General features: G+C 35.9%; 1 protein-coding gene across 3 annotated transcripts in view; it reads right to left on the bottom strand.

Moving 5' to 3' along the window:
• Positions 1-1,976: 1,976 nt before the first annotated feature.
• Positions 1,977-23,387, bottom strand: part of MTMR6 (myotubularin related protein 6) — a 39,760-nt gene continuing 18,349 nt past the window's right edge. For 2 of the 3 annotated variants that reach the window (XM_003919742.4, XM_074387920.1), the window contains exons 3-14: positions 22,825-22,987; positions 21,460-21,617; positions 21,149-21,277; positions 16,415-16,549; positions 13,168-13,300; positions 12,361-12,470; positions 11,825-11,950; positions 8,854-8,903; positions 8,232-8,432; positions 6,336-6,467; positions 6,129-6,255; positions 1,977-4,218 (exon numbers count right to left, since the gene is read on the bottom strand). In XM_003919742.4, coding sequence (XP_003919791.3) covers positions 3,958-4,218; positions 6,129-6,255; positions 6,336-6,467; positions 8,232-8,432; positions 8,854-8,903; positions 11,825-11,950; positions 12,361-12,470; positions 13,168-13,300; positions 16,415-16,549; positions 21,149-21,277; positions 21,460-21,617; positions 22,825-22,987 — 1,725 coding nt within the window. In that variant the 3' untranslated portion in view covers positions 1,977-3,957. Of the gene's footprint in view, positions 4,219-6,128; positions 6,256-6,335; positions 6,468-8,231; positions 8,433-8,853; positions 8,904-11,824; positions 11,951-12,360; positions 12,471-13,167; positions 13,301-15,341; positions 15,456-16,414; positions 16,550-21,148; positions 21,278-21,459; positions 21,618-22,824; positions 22,988-23,387 lie in introns of all 3 variants that reach the window. The other variant, XM_010334347.3, reaches the window with a different exon arrangement.

Genomic DNA, 23,387 nt, shown 5'->3' with positions numbered 1-23,387 from the left:
TACCTAGATGACAGCAGGTACAGTAGACAGATGAACAAGTTAAATTACACCTTGAAGAAACAATCAAACAAAAGCAGAAAGTGGGAAAACTACAAGTGGTATGGTGCTAAAAGTCAATGCAGAGGGGAAGAGGTGAGGGGACTGACTGTTCCACAAGAGACTGATGAGCTATAACCAAATGCAAAGCCTAAACCTCAGCTGGATACTGATGCAAAATGGCAGGACAAAGGTCATTTGGGAACCAATGGAAAAATCGAACTTTGTACAAATTGTTTCATCCCTCAGGAGGGGCTCGGTTATGTCATGGTAACAAAGAGCCCAAAATCTCAGTGGCTTAAAACAAAGGTTTCTCACTCTACTTGTATCACAATGTTTCAGAACTGTGATGCTCCCCAGCCCGTTGCTCCTTTTACAAGAGTAATTCTGAGGCTGGGTGCAGTGGCTCATGCCTGTAATGCCAGCACTTTGGGAGGCTGAGGCGGATGGATCGCCTGAGGTCAGGAGTTCGAGACCAGCCTGACTAACATGGAAAAACCCCGTTTCTACTAAAAATACAAAATTAGCCGGGTGTGGTGGCACATGCCTGTAATCCCAGCTACTTGGGAGGCTGAGGCAGAATGGCTTGAACCGGGGAGGCAGAGGTTGTGGTGAGCTGAGATCATGCCATTGCACTCCAGCCTGGACAACAACAGGGAAACTCCATCTCAAAAAAATAAAAATAAAAAAGAGTCATTCTGTATCCCTTTAAGAACAAAAGAGGTGTTTACTGACCATGACAGGTGGTTGACAGCAGTGTTTCTCAAAGTGTGATTCCCTAACCATTTGCATCACAATCTCCAAAACATTGCTAAATGCAAACAAATTTATTGGTATGCAAATGGTATTAACTCCAGCGTCCCAAACCGTATCTCCTGAATCAGAAACTGAACACCAGGGCTATAGAGTCTACTACTAGCTTCTCAAAAGTTCCTTTCAGTTACGCAGGCCACGATTTTACAAAAGTTGCCATTTAAATGGATATTTTACTTTCCTAGAAATAACTAGAGTAGCACAAGTACTGTTGATTAAAATGTCAGGGTTTCATGTTTGTATTTTCTTATATCAAGTACAATGGTATATATATACTCTTTTTTGAGATAATTATTCTAGATTCCAGCTTTCTTCTAGATATAAGTTCCTTAAACAGGCTCCAAATTTTCTTTTAATTAATCAGGGTGTTAATCTCACTTGGAATTCTACATGGAAAAGCCAGCAAAATAACTGAAATCTGAAATGACTGAAGAAGATCAATCAATGTCACTAATAAAAGTCCAACTGCTGTATTAGGTTGGTGCAAAAGTAATTGCAGTTTTGGACATCACTTTCAGTGGCAAGAGGCGCAATTACTTTTGCACCAATTGTACACTTTTGTAGATGATCAGCATTTAATCCAACTTAGCATGTCAACTGGAAATTTTTCAGTATTTTCAAGCTGACCTTCTGCAAAATTTTTTTCACAACAGGCTTGACACCATCTCCCTGCTCTGCTACCCTACCAAATAAATTGAAGTTGTTTGAAAAACAAGAGTTCCCTTCATCTTTATTTACTCAAGATTACCTGAGCTACTGCTAGCCTAGACGACCTTTTCAAGACACCCTCAATAAAATTATCCTTTTTCCAGCCGGTCATTTTCTTCCTCATAGTTACATCCAGATCTGCCTTTGGAGAGACATTTCACCTTGTTGTACTCACTGGACCCTGCCTTCCATCAAGTTGGCGAGGTCACGACAAAATACTGATTGTAACATGAGCAAGTGACAGGAACAAAAGGAAAACTTAATGACTTTATTACCTACATCTGATGAGCCTTGTAATGAAACAGGTATTATTTATCAATAAATTTTTGGAAAATAAACTCCTCAAACCTTATGCTGTTATGTTAATGTAATGGGCAAGTCTACTTGCCCAGGTGAGAAGAGAAAACAACAACTACAGCTTGATTCCATCTGCTTTATCCAGAAGAAAAACATTCAAAGATGTGAACATTTAGTTACCTTTAAATAATATATGAAATAATTTACATGCTATACATTTCCAAATACACCGAACATAAATCCAACTTTATAAGACGTATACACAATTTGCTTTTGCCAACACATACCCTGTAGGTCACTTACGATGTAACTGATTTCTCAGTCCATCTGTGAGCATATTAAACACACAAATACATGTCTAAAGTTGAAGATTAAGATAATAAACCAGAGTTGAATACAAGAAGTCAGCCACAGAGGATTCTAAAACCACAATCGGTGACTGGAACACCAAGGCACAAAAACTTCCCTTTGTAGTCACAGAGATTAAGTGTCCGTTCCCAGTGCTTAAATATGGAAGTAGGATTGGTTAATCACATACTGTATTTTATAGTGTATTTCTGTTACTGTTGAAAAAGGAATACTTTAATTACATAATGTATTACAGAAAAGCACTGGAATAATAAACAGGATTTGATAAGTTCTTATACAATAAAGCTTTTTTTTTTTTGTCTGAAAAAGATGTTTATGTTCAAAACAAATATAATAGAGGTGTAACAGAAAGCAGCACAAGCAACCCTTTGCAAATTTCCTAATACTTGAATTGTACCTCATGCCACCATGTTATTTAAATTTTTCATTTTAAAGCCAGTTGGATGATACTGCTAATTCCAAGTGATAGTTTTGGGGTTTTTACATTTTGTTTTGCTTAGTTTTTTGGTAATTTAAGATATGTACTATTACATAAACAGTAAATAAAACATGGCAAAATGAAATCCTTCCCAGAGTTTAAGTTGCTTTTGTTAAATAATAACTCTGTACTAGAATCTCTTTTTCTTTTCTCTTCTATATTTAACAAGAAGAAAAATAATGTTCCACATAGAAATGACTTCAAAATTCATGCAACCATGCAAAATCTAAACTATCTGTACTTCCCTTTTTTATTTACCCAAAAGTTTTTGGGTAAACTGAAAGTTAGATACTCCAGGAACAGCAACTCATCGAGCAATAAGGCAGTTTAAAAATTTACATATACATGTACTATCATTGTTTCTAAGAACAGTTTTAGAGCTTTAGTTCTTTAAACTTACATAGTTATGAAAGAAATAAAGCCAACCACAAAATAAGAATCAATGGAATGCAGTAATCCATATATAAAAGACAATCAAATGTGCTTATACATATTCAAGAAATCAATAAGCTGTAAATAACAAACCATCAAATGTGGCACTAAACAAATTATGATCAAAATAAACCTTCAGTTTCATTTATTTTGAATACAAAAGTGGGGCAAGCTAAATGTGAAAAGTGTACTTCTACAACTGTTCATATAGAAGTATTGTAGCATGCAACCCCAGCAGTAACGACAGTGCAATTCTTTACAAACAAAACAAGGCTGACCAAAAGAAAAACAAAACAAAAAATCTTGTTGTAGGCTATAAAACTTAAGGGTAAAGAATCCACTGGGAATTTAAGGCTTTCTTAGAAATATTTTTCATGGCACTTCAACATTAAATATCACTAAAAGGCAAACTATGTAAATACACATAGTTACAAAGCTACATAACTGAAAGTACATGCCATATAAATTATTAAGAAACTATGTTGTCAAGTTTTGTTGTCTTGAAGTTAAATTATACTTAAGGAAGGCTATTGATGTTTGGCTGAATGAACATAAATCATACAGAAATATCAATTCACTAGTGTACAGTGCAAATTATGTTTTGAGTAAATACATCAAATACCACTCATTTCTTACAGAACAGAATGTTACTCCTTGCTGTAAGTGCAATTAAAATGCCTTATTTCTCTCACAAGGACAGTTACTATCCTTCCTTCAACTATTAGCATACTGTTAAGCCCTAAAATATTTATTAGACAAATTCCTTTTGGTAATGCTTAGAGACCATCCTCGCAATAATCCTCTCATTGCAGAAAAAACTGAGTCTAACAAGTCATTCTTGCCACACCATACTCTAAGTTGACCACAGCAGGTTCTGATTTAGAAAACTCTTCTGCATATTCACTGTAACGATTATCTGCCGGGCTGCTGCCCTCTATAGTTCGAAGAGAATCATTCACGGGTAGCAGAGTCTGCTCTTTAAAACACAGGGAAGTTTTGAAAGTAGGTGATTCAGGATGAACTGAATGTAACAATTCCTTGGTGAGGATGTCATCTGTTTGCTTATTTTTGCGTTGTTTAATTTTCTAGAACAAACAAAAATTAGAAAAAAAATTTACTAATTGCATATATCACAATATGTTACATGAAAAAAGAAAACATGCTTTTGCAAAATATGTTCTCTGTATGTATAATGCAAAACTAAATCTCAAAAAATTAAAAACATCTAATGCATATGACATGCTTGAAAATTCTAATTGTGTACTATTTTTTTGCTGTGGAAAATGGTTAGTTTTTATATTTATTAAACAAACACTCCAGCCAGACTTGACTGCAGACGATCACTAGGCTTCCACACTTGAAACCAACATATATTACCCACAATGTATATGAAATATTCACACTGAAAACACAACAAACAATTACTTATGAAGCTAAAGGGCTCACTGACTATAAAGAGTTTTTCTTACATGGTTTTCCTATAGTGGTTTGTTAGGTAAAAATAACAGACTTTGGAACACAACAGAACTTTAATTTTTTAACAGAAGATTTTTAAAGTGTCCTGCGGCAGGATATCATGCTTTCCAAGTTCTTAGACCGTCCCGATAACCTTCCTGTATTACCAATCATCTTGGACTTGCCACTCTTGACCATATCCTTCTACAATATGCTTAAGCAGTCATTACTTCCTTGTCTAAAAGATGACTAAGAGATACTCCTGCCTGAGAGGTAAATAAGACAGTTTTACTGTTATGACTGTCTAGGATTTTAAAAATACATATGTACTTACTGATCCTTTTTGCTTATATATGACGGCAGAAAAAAGATTATAGGAAAGTCTTAGGGTAGAGAGGGATTTGTTAAACAAGACACACACAAAAAGCGAAAAACAAAGACTCATCAATTTGACATGAAAATTCAAAACATCTATATATAGCATACCATAAATAATAAAGTGGAAAAGACAGAATAGACTGGACAAAGCCATTTATAATATATTTAACTAACAAAGAATTCCTGCCTGGCACATAAACAACTCCTACAAATCAATAAGAAAAAGGCAAATATGACAACAGAAAAATGAGCAAAGGTTTGAATAGGCCATTCACAGAAAAGGAAAACCAAATGACCAACAAATATGAAAAAGTCATTTAACTTCATTTGGAATCATGGAAATCCAAAACTGAAAACAATTTAAATATGCATCCACAGCTAAATGGATAGACTGTGATATATTCATATAATTGAAAGTTATACAGTAGTTACTAATACAACAGATGATTTAAAGCTACATGTATCAACACGGATAAATGTTAATGTTGAGCAAAGTGAAGCACATAAACAGTATGGTAACTATTACACAGTTTTAAAACATCAGTTTTTCAAGCAGAGTGAAGGGTAAATGGGCATATACGTTGTTTCCCTTTAAACCTCATACAAACATTTATAGATAGTATTTGTTATTTTTTCAGTACATAACAAAAATATTTTAAGTCAAGAGAAACGGTATTACAAATTGTGGATACAAACATATGTAATAAAAATGTAATAATATGCCCAAGAAGGACTCAGACCAAATTCAGCACAGTGAAATCTGCCCACCTCAAAATACGTGGATGAAGACTGGGTAAGTATAGAGGGTCTTCAAATCGATCTCTGTTTTATTTCTTAAAACAAGAACAAGAACGACCTGAGCGCATATAGTCAATGTTAAAATCCCACAAAAGCTAGCTGGTGGGTACATAGATATTTATTGTGTTTATCTCTACATTATGCTATATACTTCCAGTATTTTAATCTATTTTAAAATATAAAGAAAATGATTCAAACTAGCATATTCAATCAAAGTAGGGCTGACCTAATTTTGAAGCAACTATATTTACTTCAGAAGTTTTTTTATGTGCTGATTTACACCAACAATACAAGTATTGGTTTAATCGTAAACTAATTTCATATTCCAAGGAAATACATTAATTAGATACTTCAGAATACTTACAGATTCTAGGTCTTTAATATCTTTCTCTAACTGTTTATTTTGCTCATTCATATTCATAATTATATTAAATACAGACTGCCTAGGATGCAGTGTTCGATCAAATTGGTGGTACATGTTCCTCCAAAACCTTTATGACAACAAGAAAAAGTTTCAATAAATTGTGTTTAAGAAAAATCAAATATAAATAATTCAATGATGTCAACTTACTTAAAATTGAAAGATACTGTATTCGGCTCCAAAACTATAAATCTATGAGATTTGGAACTGTAGAGAGGATTTAAGTACTTCTTTTGGTCTTCCAAAAGAAATGGCCACAGGGAATAAGTCTTCTCCCTCAACCTTAATGTAATGAGAAAAACACAGAGATCTTTCCTATAGATGCAAAGTAGTAATCATAATATTCATTTTTATAAATCAGGCAATGGCTTCAAAGCAGATTTAAATTTTAGTTTTTTCTTCTATTCACAGTCTAACCTTGTCTCAAAATTCTGTACTCCCTCTATTATCTTTTTTCATTCATAATTAGGTAATAAAGCCATATTTCTTGAATACAACACGGTATATACCATCTTCTCTCAAAACCATATATTTTAAGGGTTTCCTCTCAACTCACATGATTTCAAAAACTTGGTCTCTGTTCTACCACAAACATACACATAGAACAAGACAGTAATGTATCTTTCTGCCTGGACTTCTCCTCTTAACCCCGTATCTGGGCAGTAGGGGCAAGTATCACAGGGCAGGAACACAAGTAAGTGTGAGTGGGTACAAAAAGGGAAATGGGCAAAATCAGGTTGTTATGCAAGAGTTTAAAAAGTCAATTATTTTGCAAATCTAAGTGTAGCTGGGCAAAGGTAAGAATGATTTAACCTGGACATTTACCATGTAAACATAATATAGGTATCCCGGGGGAAAGTGGAAAATCTTCTCATTTTTCCATGACTCCTAAGGTGACCCACAGGTGTGTCTTAGAGAAAAACTGCTAGGAAATACCTACTTTTATTTCCATCTTCCCATTTTTGAGAATGTTTGGCACTAATTAAGAATGGTTTTTCCTAAAATAGCTCTGTACTCTAGGAAGAGTCACCACTGTGCTCCAAATTATAATAAGCTATTTTGAATTACTGTAGCACAGAGCTGAAGTCTCAATCTTCTTTGATTTGTTCATCTCTGCCATACTCTATTCACTTTTTATTCCCTTTACACATCTTTAGAATTTTCCACATGCTCTCAGTTCTGCTGTTAACTCTGTTGGGAGTGTGAACATGTGGCTATCTTCAAATACTACCAGATTTTGATTCCCTAACGCTTAGCTTCCCTTGGATGTTCAAAAGTCTGTTAAGTTCCCTTGATTGCCTACTTTAAGAAATCCAAACTCAGAAGCCCAACCTAAAAATATACACAGGACCTCTAAGACCTACTCCAGAGATCTCCCTTGTATCAAAGTTTAGGCAAAAACCCCCATCCCCAAACACTGGTCAGGAAATAACATGAACCAGGGTCAAGTAGTGTCTCAGAGCTTTCCTGAGACCCTGCGCAAGGACAGACATGCTGCAGCCAACATCGGTAGATTTATTTTCCCCAAAGACCTGTCTGTTTAGAAATGTGAGAAGAACTGTAAGACTCCATCTTACCTTAAAGCAAACCAACAGTTTAAAATATTTCATAATTTAAAACTAGCAACCAATACATTCTGTGAAATTAAATGGTGTAAAGATTTCTCTGTTCTAAAACATACACAAGCAGATTAAAAGAAGCATGAGGGGACTTTCCAGGGTGCTGGCAACAGTTCATATTCTGGATGCTCATTACATACATGTGTGAGTTTGGTAAGACTTACGGAGCTTCACATTTACGCTGTATGTACTTTTCTGTAAGTATGCTACACTTCAAAACACATTTTATAATGTGATTTTACTACTACCTGGAAGGTTGGGGAATATTAGAAGGGTACTCAGCTTCAGGAGCTTCAGGACTATAAACTATTATAAACTCTTTACAATAAAGTTTCAAATTGTCAAGCTATTATATTAAGTTTCACCCATGATTTCGGTTAGACCTCGGCCAACTAGTGCGGGAAAGGAGACCCCTGAATCATCTTACTTGAGCTCTTCTCTTTCCTTCTGACAATTTCCAAGGAAGTTTCCAAACTGGCATGAATGAATATGTTCATGGATCTGAAGAAGAAATGCTTCATTGAATTCAAAGGCTTGTGGAAACTGTTCGGTCAAATGCCACACACATTCCAAGAACTGAGTAAACACTGGTGAGACTTCCTTTGGGTCACCATCCAAATGGCCACACCTAACCCCACAGAAAGTACAAGCTTTTAAAAATATCTCTAAAAGAAGTCCATTGTTCAGGTATTGTTAAACATACAAAAATATTCCTAAAGCACTGTTACATTAGCACAAAAACCCGTAATTTTTATTGAAATCATTTATGAGCTTTTAAACCACAGCTTTAAAGGATCTGTTACCGTCTCTAAATATAACGCAGCCAAAAAGGAAGGTAAGAAATAGCCATGAAAATTAACAAGGGTACTAGAATTGAAAGAAATTACAGAAAAAAAATAAAATGTCTTCATGTAAAATACAGTACAAAACCACCATGACACTCCTGCCTCCCATTACATATGTGAGTTCATAAAGAACAGAAACATTCTGGCATTCTAAACTTAGTTTACTAAATTTATAAAATATATGATTGCATAACTGTGACTCACCTCTCTGAAAATTTATGTCCAAAAGAGATCCAGTCCTTTTCTATTAAAACCTTAATGAGAAAAAGTAAAATTCACTTTCTGACTACTTTCAATTATTGTTTAGACTAGATTAAGTCTTATTAGTTTAAAGACAGTATTTACTGTACACTTTTAACTTATAAACAAAACAGCACAAAAAAATCACAGGCAAAAATTGCCAAAACATTGATTCAAGGTGAGGTTAAAGAAGAGTAAAATGCATAAAAAGAAACAGTTGTGTGACTTAAATTATTTACGTTGGATTTACTACATTTTAAGTGAAAAGTACATGTTATAAAGCAGTATTACATTTAAGTTTTTGTATGTATGAAGATGATATACCATAGGAAAAAGGCTGGAAAAATATAAACCAAAACTGCTAACAAAAGTTAACTCTAGGTGATAGACTGAGGTGGGTACTTCAAACCTTTTGGCTTACTTGTACATTATTTATATACCACATTTTTGAAGAAAAGAAAACTAATAATAAAAAGACCAATGATTTTAATCAAATCATCTTACTTGAGTTCATGTTCAAATCCAAGTGCTAACATCTATCCTCTTGAATGGATTGACTTTATCTTTTCCATACTTTTAAGATAAACTCAATCCATTCAAGAGAATAGATGTTAACACCAAAAACAGATATCCAACTTTTTCAGTCTAACCTAAACACATACTCGTAGTATTTAGTATACTTTATCACATCATTATGTTGTCACCAAGCACATTTTTTTTCATAGTGTCAAAACTGCCAGTTTTAGCTTCTCTGATTTTGTCTCAAGCCTCTGCTTTTGCCAGTAGGCCATGCACTGATATGGCTGAGGATGCAGTCACCGGAGCCCAGGCAATCTCCAATCCTGGCTTCATCACTTTGTGTGACCTTGGGCAAGTGATCTTTTGGCTGGAGCCACAGGTTTTATTCCGGTCTTTCTGCCATTCTTCTACACAACCATGTTTAAAAGATAACTCAATATTTTTCTAACTAAATGTATTCCTCGGCTCATCTCAGTGAAGAGCCAGAGAGCAGCACCACCCATCCTGGCACCTAATACAGAAGCTTGGAAATCATCCTAGAGGAAGACTCCTCTCTTCTATCCTACATCCAATCCATGACCAATTCTTTTTTTTTTTTTTTCTTTTTTTGAGACAGAGTCTCACTCTGTCACCAGGCTGGAGTGCAGTGGCACAATCTCAGCTCATTGCAACCTCCACCTCCTGGGCAATTCTCCTATCTCAGCCTCCTGAGTAATTCTCCTATCTCAGCCTCCTGAGTAGCTGGGATTACAGGCATTCGCCACCATGCCCAACTAATTTTTGTATTTTTTAGTAGAGATAGGGTTTCACCATGCTGGCCAGGATGGTCTCGAACTCTTGACCTTGTGATCCACCCGTCTTGGCCTCCCAAACTGCTGGGATTACAGGCGTGAGCCACCATGCCCTGCCCGTGACCAATTCTTACTGACTCTATTTTCTAAGTATCCCTGGAACCCATCACCTCCCACTTTACTTGTGTGTTACTGCTTTAGTTTCGTAAAACTAAAAACTCTTTTGTCTGGTAAGTTATCAGTGTTAACAGTAACAGTAACAATAATAGTAACAGTGTCTATACTGACCTCCTAGCCTCCATTCCCACTCCCTTTGGCCTTCGAGGCATCAAGACATTTTTTTTTTTTTAAAGCACATCCAATAAAGTTACTGTGTGCTTGTTTAAAGCTCTTTAATAGATTCCATTATCCAAAGAGGAGAAAGCCCCATTCCAGCCTTCGCTTCCTCAGGCCCTGACCTCACTCTGGTCCTCTGCATCCACTCTAATACTCACTCTGAACTCCATGCATCACATATTACCTGCAGTCACCCAAAGAGGTTATGCTTTAGTTCACACTGTTCCTATTGCCCAGGAAGCTCTCACATCATCCTTGGTCATTTATTACGATTTCATTCGGGTGTCTAACAAATAATTAAAGCCAAACATGTCAACGAAAATATTCCTGATCTTATACTCTCAAGGTAAGCTGAGCATTAGTTTCTTAATAGCAGCACTCCCACTTGGCCTGTCCCAGAGTCAGTATGTTAGCAGCATGAAATAGTGGTGCTGAAAAAGGACTGGTGATTTTCATTCTTCCCTTGCTTTAAGACAGCACTGTATTTAATAATTCTAAACTAATGAAAATTTTCTAACATCTCTTCATTTAATTTATCACAAGTCAAGTTGTAAATTTTGAAAACATATAATCTGATCACATGTTTAAAAGCAAGCAAATAAAAATCTGATCATACCTTTAAAAGCAAAGAAACAAAAACAGGAGCTACGGCTTTACCTTCACAAAGGAGAAAATCTATTGAACTAGAAATTTAATCTTCAGACATAAAACATGCCTAACATGTTATTACACTTACAAATGCAGGTGTTTTAAATAGAAGGTTTCCTTTATAATTTAATTTTAAGTACTCTTATTTGCGCCTTGTTTTATTACTTTATTTACATTTTTTAGATAAAAATCTAAATACTGAAAATACTGAATATTTCCATTGGAACATTTAGGAAGAAAAATTCTTTAAATCTAAAGTTTATTGTCAGCGTTAGCACAAACGGAAATGAGTCTAACTCAAGGTTTCTCAGCCTTAACAGTGCTGACATTATGGGCCAGATAATTCTTTGCTGTATTGTCTAATACAGTAGCTATGCTACTAAACATTTGAAATATGGCTTGTCCAAACTCAGATGTACTATAAGTGTAAAATACACACTTGACTTCTGGCTGGCTCCCCAGCAAAAACTTTGTGTATTATAATATGTTTAGGTTAGCAATATCCCTGGCCACTACCATGGATGCCAGTCTCATCATTTCCTTTAGCGCAAAATTGTCTCCAACATTGCCAAATGTCCTCTGGAGGGACAGGAAATTACTCCTACTTAAGAACCATCAGTCTTAACCAAATAAATCCTTACCATGAATCCTTTGATTGTCCTGTAGTAGGAATCCAATAAAAGAGAACCCAGGGAACAAACCTGGGAAGTCCTATCCCAACCATCAGAACAATGTACCAGCACACTTGCATTTTCAACCATTATTGCCTGAAAAGAAAGATCACATACTTAGATTCTAGCGTACTTTTAGGTAAACCAGTAAGTTCTACTTGAAAACCACACTAGCAGGTATTGTGTTACAAAGAAGTGCTATGCCTGCAATGATAATTACACAGCATAATTTCCAAAATATACAACAAAATATAACAACAAGAACACAAGCAAACAAACACAAAATAAAGGCAAAAATGTTGTTCTAAAGTATTTGGGAACATTTTTTTAAGTCTCCACATGAAGTGCCACATGGTACTTTTAAGGCTCAAAATAAAGTGAAGCTTATTAAAGAGGTAAAAAATAATAAAAGTTATCTGATGAGTAGATACCAGTCCCCAACAGAACAAATCTACTCTTTCCACCATTACAAACCCCAAGACCAAATATGAAAGATAAAGTGTTACTTTGGCTAAGAAGATTGCAGCATCCATAACAGCTTTGATATGGCGAAGCCATCCTGAGCTCTCCAAACCAGAGTAGAAATCATTGACAGAAAGCCCTTTAGTGCTATTGACTAAAAGAGTGATAAAAATATTTCAGTTAGAATATGGCTAAAATCTGTATTTTTTCAAGATCTCTCTAGATAAGCAAATTAAGAAAGAAGAAGACAAAATAATTAGCCAAGACTCTTTATACATGAAAAGATGCTATTAAAAGCTCAATAACTGATTTTTGGATATATTTTTCTATTATTCCTGTGCTTACAAAAATGCTCCAATCTCTTTAAAAACATTGTAGCACAAGCATCTAACTAAAAATAATCTTAATTTTAATTTCCTAAATTCCATACTATAAATGGAATATTTAAATGAACATTACCATAAATTAATATTAACTATACTGACTACTCAAGAATATCTAATAACCATTTTTTGCAAAACCATTAGAATTGTACTAATACAGTAGCCATAACAAAATATGGCTACTAAACATTTGAAATATGGCTTGTCCAAACTCCGATGTACTATAAGTGCAAAACAGACACTTGACTTCTAAAACTTGATGAAAAGAAAAATATCTCATTACGAATTTTTTTACATTGATTACATTTTAAAATAATGTTTTTAATATATTAAGGATATTATTAAAATTAATTTCACCTGTTTCTTTTTACTTTTTTAAATGTGACCACTGGAAAATTCTAAATTACATGTGACTAGCATTAGATTTCTTTTGGACAAAGGTGCCTAAAAAAGTAAGCAATAATATACCTTCCAATAATTTCTGAAGGCTGGACCTCATGACATGAATATTTTCAATTCCAACAAACTGAAATCTAATACTGGAATAGTTGTCTTCATTTTCATAACCTTTTCCAGCTGCTCTGTTGGCCATTGCATTCAGCTAAAATTAAAAGTTATAGAAATTTAGAGACAAATTACTTTTCTCTTTTAATTTACCAAAATGTGATGAAAATACTAAATAAGCAGTATTTTAGCTAGCGGAGAGTTTAAAAGAACTCATCAAAACTGAATAAGCTACCACCTTTTGATAAGTAAAAATACCACATTATTAAATAGTAATGAAGGATATAATAAAGTAAATATGATTGTTAATTAAAAGGTATAGACAAGAAGTTCCCGTAAGTTCATGAAGCCAATTCATTTATGTTTTTAGTCAGTTTTTCATATGTTTGTAATATTTTAAAATTAGAAAGAAATGTCTCCTATCTAATTTCTAAATGATTCAGTTGAGCAGAGCTGGCTGGGGGACTTCTCTACCTATGAGATTTACTTCAGATCAAGCCTAGAGCACTGATCATTCTGAAAGCCTCAGGGACCTGAAAATCAGATCTAAAATATGCTTCAGATTACTCCAGGTCTTCTATATGAGAGATTACTGGAGGCCCATATACCATGTAATATGGCATGTAATCAGCTATCCTGATACACCTCCAAGAACTGGGCCAAAAATAAACTGGTCTCCAGGGAAAAAACAGATTGCTCATAGTCCCATGGTCTTTAGCTATTAGATCAAAATGTTGTCAGCGGTCCCCTTAGGATTTGGCATGATTAATTCTTCCAGGCTAGGATTTCATATAGAATGTTAATATAATTTATTAAACATTCTTATGAACGTGGATAAAACAGACCCTAAATTAGAAGAAAAGGAGCTCTTCTAGCAACCAAGTTCAAAAGAAAATAATGTAAAAATGAAAAAAAAAAAAAAAAAAAAAAAAAGGAACTCTTCATTTTGTAGATTGGACCTCAGTTTGGTAACAAGCAGTTAAACTGTATCCTACTGACTAGTTAGTTATTCAGCACCTAAAGTAAAATCCATAGTTAGATGTTAAAAAATGCTTCCATGTTATTACTACTTGATTTACCTTTAACTAGTAAAACAATCAAAGAATGATATATTTTCTGTGTAGAAGATAATTATGCAAATGAAAGCTATGAGGTCTGAAGAACAACTCACTGTGTCAGACGTCATCTTCAAAAAGTCTCATATTACAATCACCTTCTATACTTAATATTAATGAAAAAGCGTTCTAGAATTTTTTTTATAAGAGACATCACCAACACTCTTAACTCCTAATAAAGTCTTTTATTTTTAATACAATAAAAGATCATCAACCAGGCATTGTAGCTCACGCAGGTAATCCCAGCACTTTGGGAGGCTAAGGTGGGCAGATCACAAGGTCAGGAGATCAGGACCATCCTGGCTAACACGGTGAAACCCTGTCCCTACTAAAAATACAAAAAATTAGCTGGGCATGGTGGCATGTGCCTGTAGTCCCAGCTACTCAGGAGGCTGAGGCAGAAGAACTGCTTGAAACCGGGAGGTGGAGGTTGCAGTGAGCCAAGATCACACGACTGTACTAGGGCTTGGGCAACAGAAAGAGACTCCATCTTAAAATAAAATAAAATAAAACAAATAAAAGATTATCAAGTTATCCATTTCTATTTTTAAATAATTCTGAATTTTATATTTTTATTATTATTTTTTTTTGAGACAGAGTTTTGCTCTATCACCCAGTCTGGAGTGCAATGGCATGATCTCGGCCCACTGTAACCTCTGCCTCCCGGGTTCAAGCAATTCCCCTGCCTCAGCCTCCCAAGTAGCTGGGATTAGAGGTACCTGCCACCGCACCCAGCCAATTTTTTGTATTTTTAGTAGAGACAGGGTTTCACTATGTTGGCCAGGCTAGTCTTGAACTCCTGACCTCAGGTGATCCACTCACCTCAGCCTCCCAAAGTGCTGGGATTACAAGTGTGAGCCACCATGTCCAGCCAAATAATTCTTAATTTATTCAAATTAATCTCTTCTTCTGTTTTCTAAATTATCTTTTGTGAAATTGCATAATGATGAGAATCACTTCTAAAGTAGTGACCATTCCTTTTACAAAGCTGCCTAAAAACCGCTTGTGTTCTATATTGCTCACTCGCTTTTTCTCATTGCTTTCTCTTATTCTCTCATCATTCCGGGTTTTTGAAGAAATCCTCACTATAATTCTGCCAATGTCCTTTTGGGTAGCCCACCAGCTCTGCATGCGATGCTATAACAAAAATTAAAAGCAATGTTCACTGTTACCACTGAGGATTTTAATTACTTTAGTTTCCAGAATCCTATATGAATTGGTTGTTTAACTATGTTAATAAAAAGAAGGGACTCTGACATTTGTCCCAATGATAAAAATTTAGCCCCATAGCACAGACACCTAAGATAACCCAAATTCCTGTTCACTATTTATAATTCTCTAGTTCTATGTTTCCTAAGTATCTGTTTTCCTTATTTTCTTGAATATTTCAAGCTAAAATCCATTATTTTAGCATAAAAATGTTTTGCCAATTGAAAATTCTGCAAAAAATAAGAATAATAATTCAGGCTGGGCATGGTATTTTACGCTTGTAATCCCAGCACTTTGGGAGGCCAACTGAAGTGGGCAGATCACTTGAGGCCTGGAGTTCAAGACCAGCCTGGCCAACATGGTGAAACCCCATCTCTACTAAAAATACAAAAAATTAGCCAGGAGTGGTGGTACGTGGCTGTAATACCAGCTACTCAGGAGGCTGAGGCAGGAGACTTGCTTGAACTGGGGAGGCAGAGGTTGTAGTAAGCCAAGATCATGCCACTGCACTCCAGGGAGACAGAGAACAACTCTGTCTTTAAAAAAAAAAAAAACAACAACGAAGAAGAATTTCTTTTCCACAACACACAATTTATTATTTCTTCACAATAATATAAGACATACACTATCAAGAGTTCTCAAGATAAAATTCAGCTTTCCTGAATTTATATAAATATCAGAAGACATAAGAAATCACCATGAGTTAGTCAGAAATTGGTCTTCCAAATTGGTATCCTTTAAATAAAGGATTGATTTCCTTAGTATCATTAGCCTTAGTTAATTTAAAACTACGATTCAGATATTTTTAATACAGGCAAGTTTACTAACTCTTATTAAGTACTAAAGACAATTAAACTAGCAGACTGTGCTGTATTCAAGATACATACTTTTGGCCTGGTATCCACGACATACATATAGCGATTGACTGGATTGGCTTTACTAATGGCTTGAAGCAAATGTTCATCCTCCATGCACCTGGCACTGAATCCAGAGAGTGGTTGACTACATCGACAAATGGCAGCCTATTTTTAAAAGGACAGAAAACAGATTATGCAAAGATCTCTAAAACATGTCTTTAAAAATGCTTAGAAGAAAAAAAGCCAGAAGTGTTCAAATCAGATATGACAATTAAGAGGCAGTAACGTTAAGATCTTTGAATTAAATATTATTTCAATATCTTGATATTACCTAAGTTTCCCAATATTCTCTTGTCATAAGAAAACTAAATACCTTCTTATCTAGTTTGATGAAGAAAACCTGGGTCCTAAGAAATAAAACCCAGTCAATTCTCTGTTAAGTAACCTACTGCTAAGATATCTGCATTCTGTGCTCCATTTAGATTATAGGATACTTCCAGCTGAAGTTCAAGTAAAAGATTAGTCAATAAAAATAGAACAAGAGTTTTTAAGTAGCAACATTGAAACTTTTACTTTCTAAAGGCTTTAAGATCTCTAATTAGAAATCAGCAATCTTAATATAAAATGAGAAAAGTGGGCTTCAAATTTGGATTAAAAGATAGTCAATTGAATAGAGTAAGAATATCTATAAGTAGTGAGTGTTTGGATTCAATATTTACTGTTTTTTGTTTGTTTTTGAGACAAGGTCTTGTTCTGCTGCCCAGACTGGAGTGCGGTGGCGCAATCACGGCTCACTGCATCCTTGACCTCCTGGGCTCAAGCAATCCGTCCAACTCAGCCTCCAGAGTAACTGGGACTACAGGTACACAACTTGAGTAATTTTTGTATTTTTTGTTGAGATGGTGCCATGTTGCCCAGGCTGGTTGTCAACTCTTGGGCTCAAGCGATCTGCCCACCTCAGCGTTCCACCATGCTGGGATTACAGGCATAAACCATCATGACCAGCCTACAGTTGTTTAAAGTCCTAAAGAAAATTTAAAGGATTTAAATCCATATACTTTTTCTCCAATGGAAAACAAAAATATATACAAATTTGCATATCTGCATATTTTAAATTCACACAAAAAACAAAACCATGAAAATTTGATAAAATAGCAGAAAATAAGCATTGCCTTATTAAATTCTTTTCATACCTACTTTCTGACTTGTTAAGTTGTTCACTGAATAACTGTTTTCAGCCCAACTTTCCAATAAACAATGTTTACACATATGGCTATGTCAAGAGAGGCCATAACCATTTAACGTCTCTGTGATTTAGTTGTGAAAAGTAGATTAGAAACTTCTGTCTGAACCCTTACCCCTTTGCCTCCTTCCCAAAATCCAAGTGAAGTTCTAATAAAGAAAGTTAAAATGTATAAAACAACAGGGACAAAGAGAGTGGGAAAAAAGGCAACAATAGAGATGTCAATAAGATTTGGGGAGGTGACAGCTGACTAGCAAGTGATAACCAATTTTACAGGACAAAGAAAGCTGTTAACTCCCTTAAGTCAGTAAGAACCAAGGTATTTTGTGCAGCAAAATTCCAAAAGGCACAAAACCTCTGAAGACCTGAGCAGGAATAAAACTGAAAGAAGGAGAACTGGTTGAATGCCTATAAAAGGACTAGCTAAGACTACCAGATTCTCCCTTATCTTGAAGACAAAGTTTATTCTATGATGAGGATGAACCTGAAGACTCTATAGACAAAAGACACAGTTGTGGGCAGGGGTGAAGCCCTATACTCACAAAAACTAGGAGAATTAAGTAAAGTCTACATAACAAAATGTGGGATCCTGCCACCACTCTTCTCACACTTGAATAATAGACTTACTATATATATTGGGACCAAAATTAGAGGTTTCTTCTTTAAGGAAACCAATTTATGCAACAGAAAGAATCCCAAAGCCAAGAATGGTGGCTCACACCTGTAATCCTAGCACTTTGGGAGGCCAAGGTGTGTGGATCACTTGAGGTCAGGAGTTCCAGACAACATGGCAAGACCCCATCTCTACTAAAAATACAAAAATTAGCTGGGTGTGGTGGCACATGCCTTTGATCCCAGCTACTCAGGAGGCTGAGGAATGAGAATCTCTTGAACCTGGGAGGTGGAGGTTGCAGTGAGCTGAAATAGCGCCAGTGAGCTCCAGCCTGGGCAACAAAACGAGACCCTGTCTCAAAAAAAAAAAAAAAAAAAAAAAAAGAAAGAATACCAAGATACAAACCACTTCTGTACACAAACTTCAGAACAGCTTAAGTATGAGAAGTCACCCAAGAAACAGGTATTTTAAAGACAGTAAAGACAAAAACACTAAATAAACAAAAAAAATGGAACTCTGAGCAAAAAGATAACTAAAGTGAGAAGCATGAGAATTTTTTTTAAAAATTTTTAACATCCTCGAAGAACTAAAACATCACATCCAAGAATAAAAAACAATCTTTAAAAATTTCAGAAAATAGGAAAAGCTCTCAGATATTAAAAACACTACAGCAAAAAAGGATCTAAGACAGAGAATGGAGATAAGATTGAGGAAATCGTCCAGAAAATACAAAAATATGATATAGAGGGGAATTTTTTTTTTTTTTTTTTGAGATGGAGTTTTGCTCTTGTTACCCAGGCTGGAGTGCAATGGCGTGATCTCGGCTCACCACAACCTCCGCCTCCTGGGTTCAGGCAATTCTCCTGCCTCAGCCTCCTGAGTAGCTGGGATTACAGGCACATGCCACCATGCCCAGCTAATTTTTTGTATTTTTAGTAGAGACGGGGTTTCACCTCGTTGACCAGGATGGTCTCGACCTCTTGACCTCGTGATCCACTCGCCTCGGCCTCCCAAAGGGCTGGGATTACAGGCTTGAGCCACCGCACCCAGCCGAGAAAATTTTTTTTAAAAAAGTATAGGTTTATTCTACAAAGCCCAATTGTCAACTAATAAATAAAAAGTGCAAAGAAAATTTATAAAAGAGAGGAAATTACCAAAGAAATACAGAAGGAAATTTCCAAAACTGAGACCTGAGTTTCTGGATGAGATTTAAAAAGACATACCAAGGCACATTACTGTGAAATTTCAGAACAGGCCAGGTGCAGTGGCTCATGACTATAATCCCAGCACTTTGGGAGGCTGAAGCAAGTGGATCACTTGAGACCTGGAGTTCGAGACCAGCCTGGGCCAACATGGTGAAACCCCATCTCTACTAAAAATACAAAAATTAGCTGGGCATGGTGGCGGGCGCTTGTAGTCCCAGCTACACAGGAGGCTGAGGCAGGAGAATCGCTGAAGCCAGGAGGCAGAGGACGCAGTGAGCCGAGATTGCACCATTGCACTCTAGCCTGGGCAACAAGAGAAACTTCATCTCAAAAAAAAAAAAAAAAGAAAGAAAGAAAAATAAATTTCAGAACACTGGGGGAAAAGAAGATTCTAAAATTTCTCAGATTAAAAAAAAAATAAGGTCACAAAGGATTGGGAGTCAGAAATGGCACAGAATTCCTCAACTTATTTGCTGTGAGATGCAGGGGAAGTGATTACCCTCTTTGAACTTCAATTTCCCCACTTGAAAGTTTCAGGTAGTTAGCAAAGCCACCTTACAAAGTTAGGAAGATATCCACATTAAGCATTTAACATATAGTGCCTCCTGGCCTTCTATTAATAGGCTACAAAGGTAAGTTTTACTATAATAAGCAACCCTTATTACAGCATCTCACTATAAAGATGTCTCCTACACTGCTTCATGTTACAAAATCCTTTTGATGTAAGCTTACTATTAAAATGGGACCCTGAAATGCCCTTGGTTCTCTCCCTTGTCTCAGTGGTTGTCTTATCAAAATGACCTAGTTTTCCCAAATACAAACAGAATCGAAAGAACCACAGGAAAGGAAGAGAATCACGTCTGTTAACTAATTCTACTATTTTCAAGTCACTGCTGGAAGGAAGGGAGGGTCAAGAAAAGACGACAAGAAGTATGAAAACTTCTATATTTGAGTAGTTTTGTTTTAAATTTGTAAAAATGTATTTAAACAAAAAGCCAGTGCTTCTCCATTAGCAATCTTTTTTATTTTATTTTTTTGAGATGAAGTCTCGCTCTGTTGCCAAGCTTGAGTGCAGTGATGTGATCTTGGCCCACTGCAATCTCCGCCTCCCAGGTTCAAGTGATTCTCCTGCCTCAGTCTCCTGAGTAGCTGGAACTACAGGTGTGTGCCACCATGCCCAGCTAATTTTTGTATTTTTAGTAGAGACAGGGTTTCACCATGTTGGCCAAAATGGTCCCGATCTCTCTGTCCACCTCAGCCTCCCAAAGTACTGGGATTATAGGTGTGAGCCACCATGCCCAGCCAACAATCTTTTAATGTAAAATAGTGTTCTTGATCCAGGCACAGTGCTTCACACCTCTAATCCCAGTGCTTTGGGAGGCTAAGGCAGGCTGATCACTTGAGGTCAGGAGTTTGAGACCAGCCTGGCCAATGTGGCAAAACCCCACTTCTACTAAAAACAAAAATTAGTCGGCATGGTGGTACGTGCCTGTAGGGTCAGGTACTCAGGAGGCTGAGGCACAAGAATTGCTTGACCCGGAAGGTAGAGGTTGCAGTGAGCTGAGATCGTGCCATTGCACTCCAGCCTCAGCAAAAGAGCAAGACCTTGCCTCAAAAAAAAAAAAAAAAAAGTGTTCTTTTAGATACTTAAATCTGAAGAGGAGTTATACTTTATTTCTAAAATCAAAAGAAAAGCATCCTACCTTCTTATCTTGATGATAGTAGGAAAGAACTGGGAATCTTCCCTTGCTCCGGAACTTGGAACTACCAACAATTATTGGTTTGCTTGTTGTCCAGGGAACATAAAGTTCTCTGGGATAAGTTTCACAAATCTGTAAATATCAAACAAAACATAACCATTCTACTCTTAGTTCAAAACCACCTTGAAAAACCTTTAAACCTTATTAAATACAAGAACAGCACATTTCAGTACATAGACAACTTGGTACTCTGACACTCTCTGACCCTCTGGTACTAACATTTTCTGAATTTCTCCAAAATGTTGTTAAGGTACCTTGTATTCTCGGTTGGCATCAGACAACTCCCAGTGTGAATTTGGCACTCCCATCCTCTTATATTCCTCGGCAAGGTCAATGAGCTGCCAGCCTTGTAGTCGTTCTGAATCATTTTGTTTGGGATTATAAGAAAATGCATAGAGATCTTCGTATTTTGCTATAGAATACAAAATTTTAAATGTTAAGTGCAATTTATAAGACTAATACACTCCAAATAAATTCAGTTTTTTCCTTCATTTTCTCTTTACAGTCTTCAAAGAGATGGCTAGTATTTGAATACATTTGACGTTCTATATGCAAATGAGTATACCTAAAAAGACACATATCAATCTGAGATTGGGTTTATGTCATCAGCAAGAGTAAAGATAATAGTTAAGACTTATGTGTTAAATACTCTATTGCATTTTTTCCTTAAAAGTAAAATTGTAAAGATACTAATACACACTTCCTACTAACCACTTTCCCAAATGAGATGTAAAATAGACTAATGTTATAATGAGAAGCTAGAGATGGCATACAGAATATGAAATTGCATTATCCATCCCTATAGGACAGTGTGGACCAAAAATGGCAACTGTTGCACAGAGCTCTGGGGGCACTTCCTTCTAAACAATGATAAGCCTGGGAGTCACTGCATCATCTTTACAATAACCTCTGGCGTGAGACAATAGGATGTTATAGGCTTATGTCCTCAGAGGGAAGAATGAACAAAGATCCGCTCTGGACTGCTCTTGCAGGCAGCAATCCAGACTGCTCAACCAAAATCCAGTACAACATATAATTCAAGTTATGTTAGGGGAAGGAAGTCACAAGATTCACAGGGAATAAGCAGTGATAAGATTCTGCTTTAGCACTGATATCCCTCTCAACCTTACTTCTACTAAAATAGAATTCACCCTTTCTCGTTTCTCTGCTCATCTTCCATATCTCCCATTCAAATCTATTGAATATTTTAGTCCCATTTCTACCGAAAGACCATGACCTCTCTTAAAATTTTCATTTTGTAATATCAACTTCCAAGTCATTCTCTTTGATTGTGAAATACCCACTTAAATACCCACTTAAAAAAAATATGTTGTGCTACTTGCTATCAATAGATTTAAACCATTAAGATGAATCTGGTTTTTTAAGTCTCTACTATAAATGCTTTACTTTTTCCTTACCTTACCGCTTCTTTACACCATTGTTATATCAGATCAATAGTTTCTAATCACTTTCAGGCCAATTTTGGGGAGACAAAGTACAGAAGAACTTGACTGTCAGAGTAAAAAAGTGTATAATAACAATAATAAAACATTAAATAAAGTATCTTAGATAACCCATCTCAAATTGAGCATGTAAGCTTTGGTCTCTAAGAACAATACCTTGTTTTGACAGTTGTAGCAAGGAGTTGTAAATATCATGGCAATCTCTTTCTCTGGGAACAATGAAATGCACAATTCTGAAGTTCTTGCACTGAATCACAAGTGGGCATCCAGAAGTAGTCAAAGCAAGTTTCTCTACTGAGGCAATATGGTGGTGTAATATCTACAGCATGAAAAAATATCCAGGTCATCAACACGGAAAGCACTAAATATTCTCTTCTAGAATGTGTTTAGTGTTAAGGAATGTCCTCCTCAAAAAAAGTTGCAAATGTTACATACTACTCACTCACACTTCAAGTTTTTAAATGACTGAATGCCCAAATCAGGAATACGGGTGTCACTCTGATCCTTTCTCCATCACTCCACATACTCAATACATTATCAGACCCTGGGAACTGCATCTCCTACATGTTTCTGTAACCTATCCACTTCTCTCCATCTCTACTGTCTCATCCCCAGTTGCAATGTCCCCACTGTTTCTCACCTGAACTATTATAAAGAGCCTCCTAAATGCTCTCTCCGTATCTATCCTTGACCCTCTAATCCATTTTCTACAACACTGT

This window comes from Saimiri boliviensis, chromosome 16 (assembly GCF_048565385.1).
Source record: "Saimiri boliviensis isolate mSaiBol1 chromosome 16, mSaiBol1.pri, whole genome shotgun sequence".
Lineage (NCBI taxonomy): Eukaryota > Metazoa > Chordata > Mammalia > Primates > Cebidae > Saimiri > Saimiri boliviensis.
This window is presented reverse-complemented; position numbering and strand designations above follow the sequence as displayed.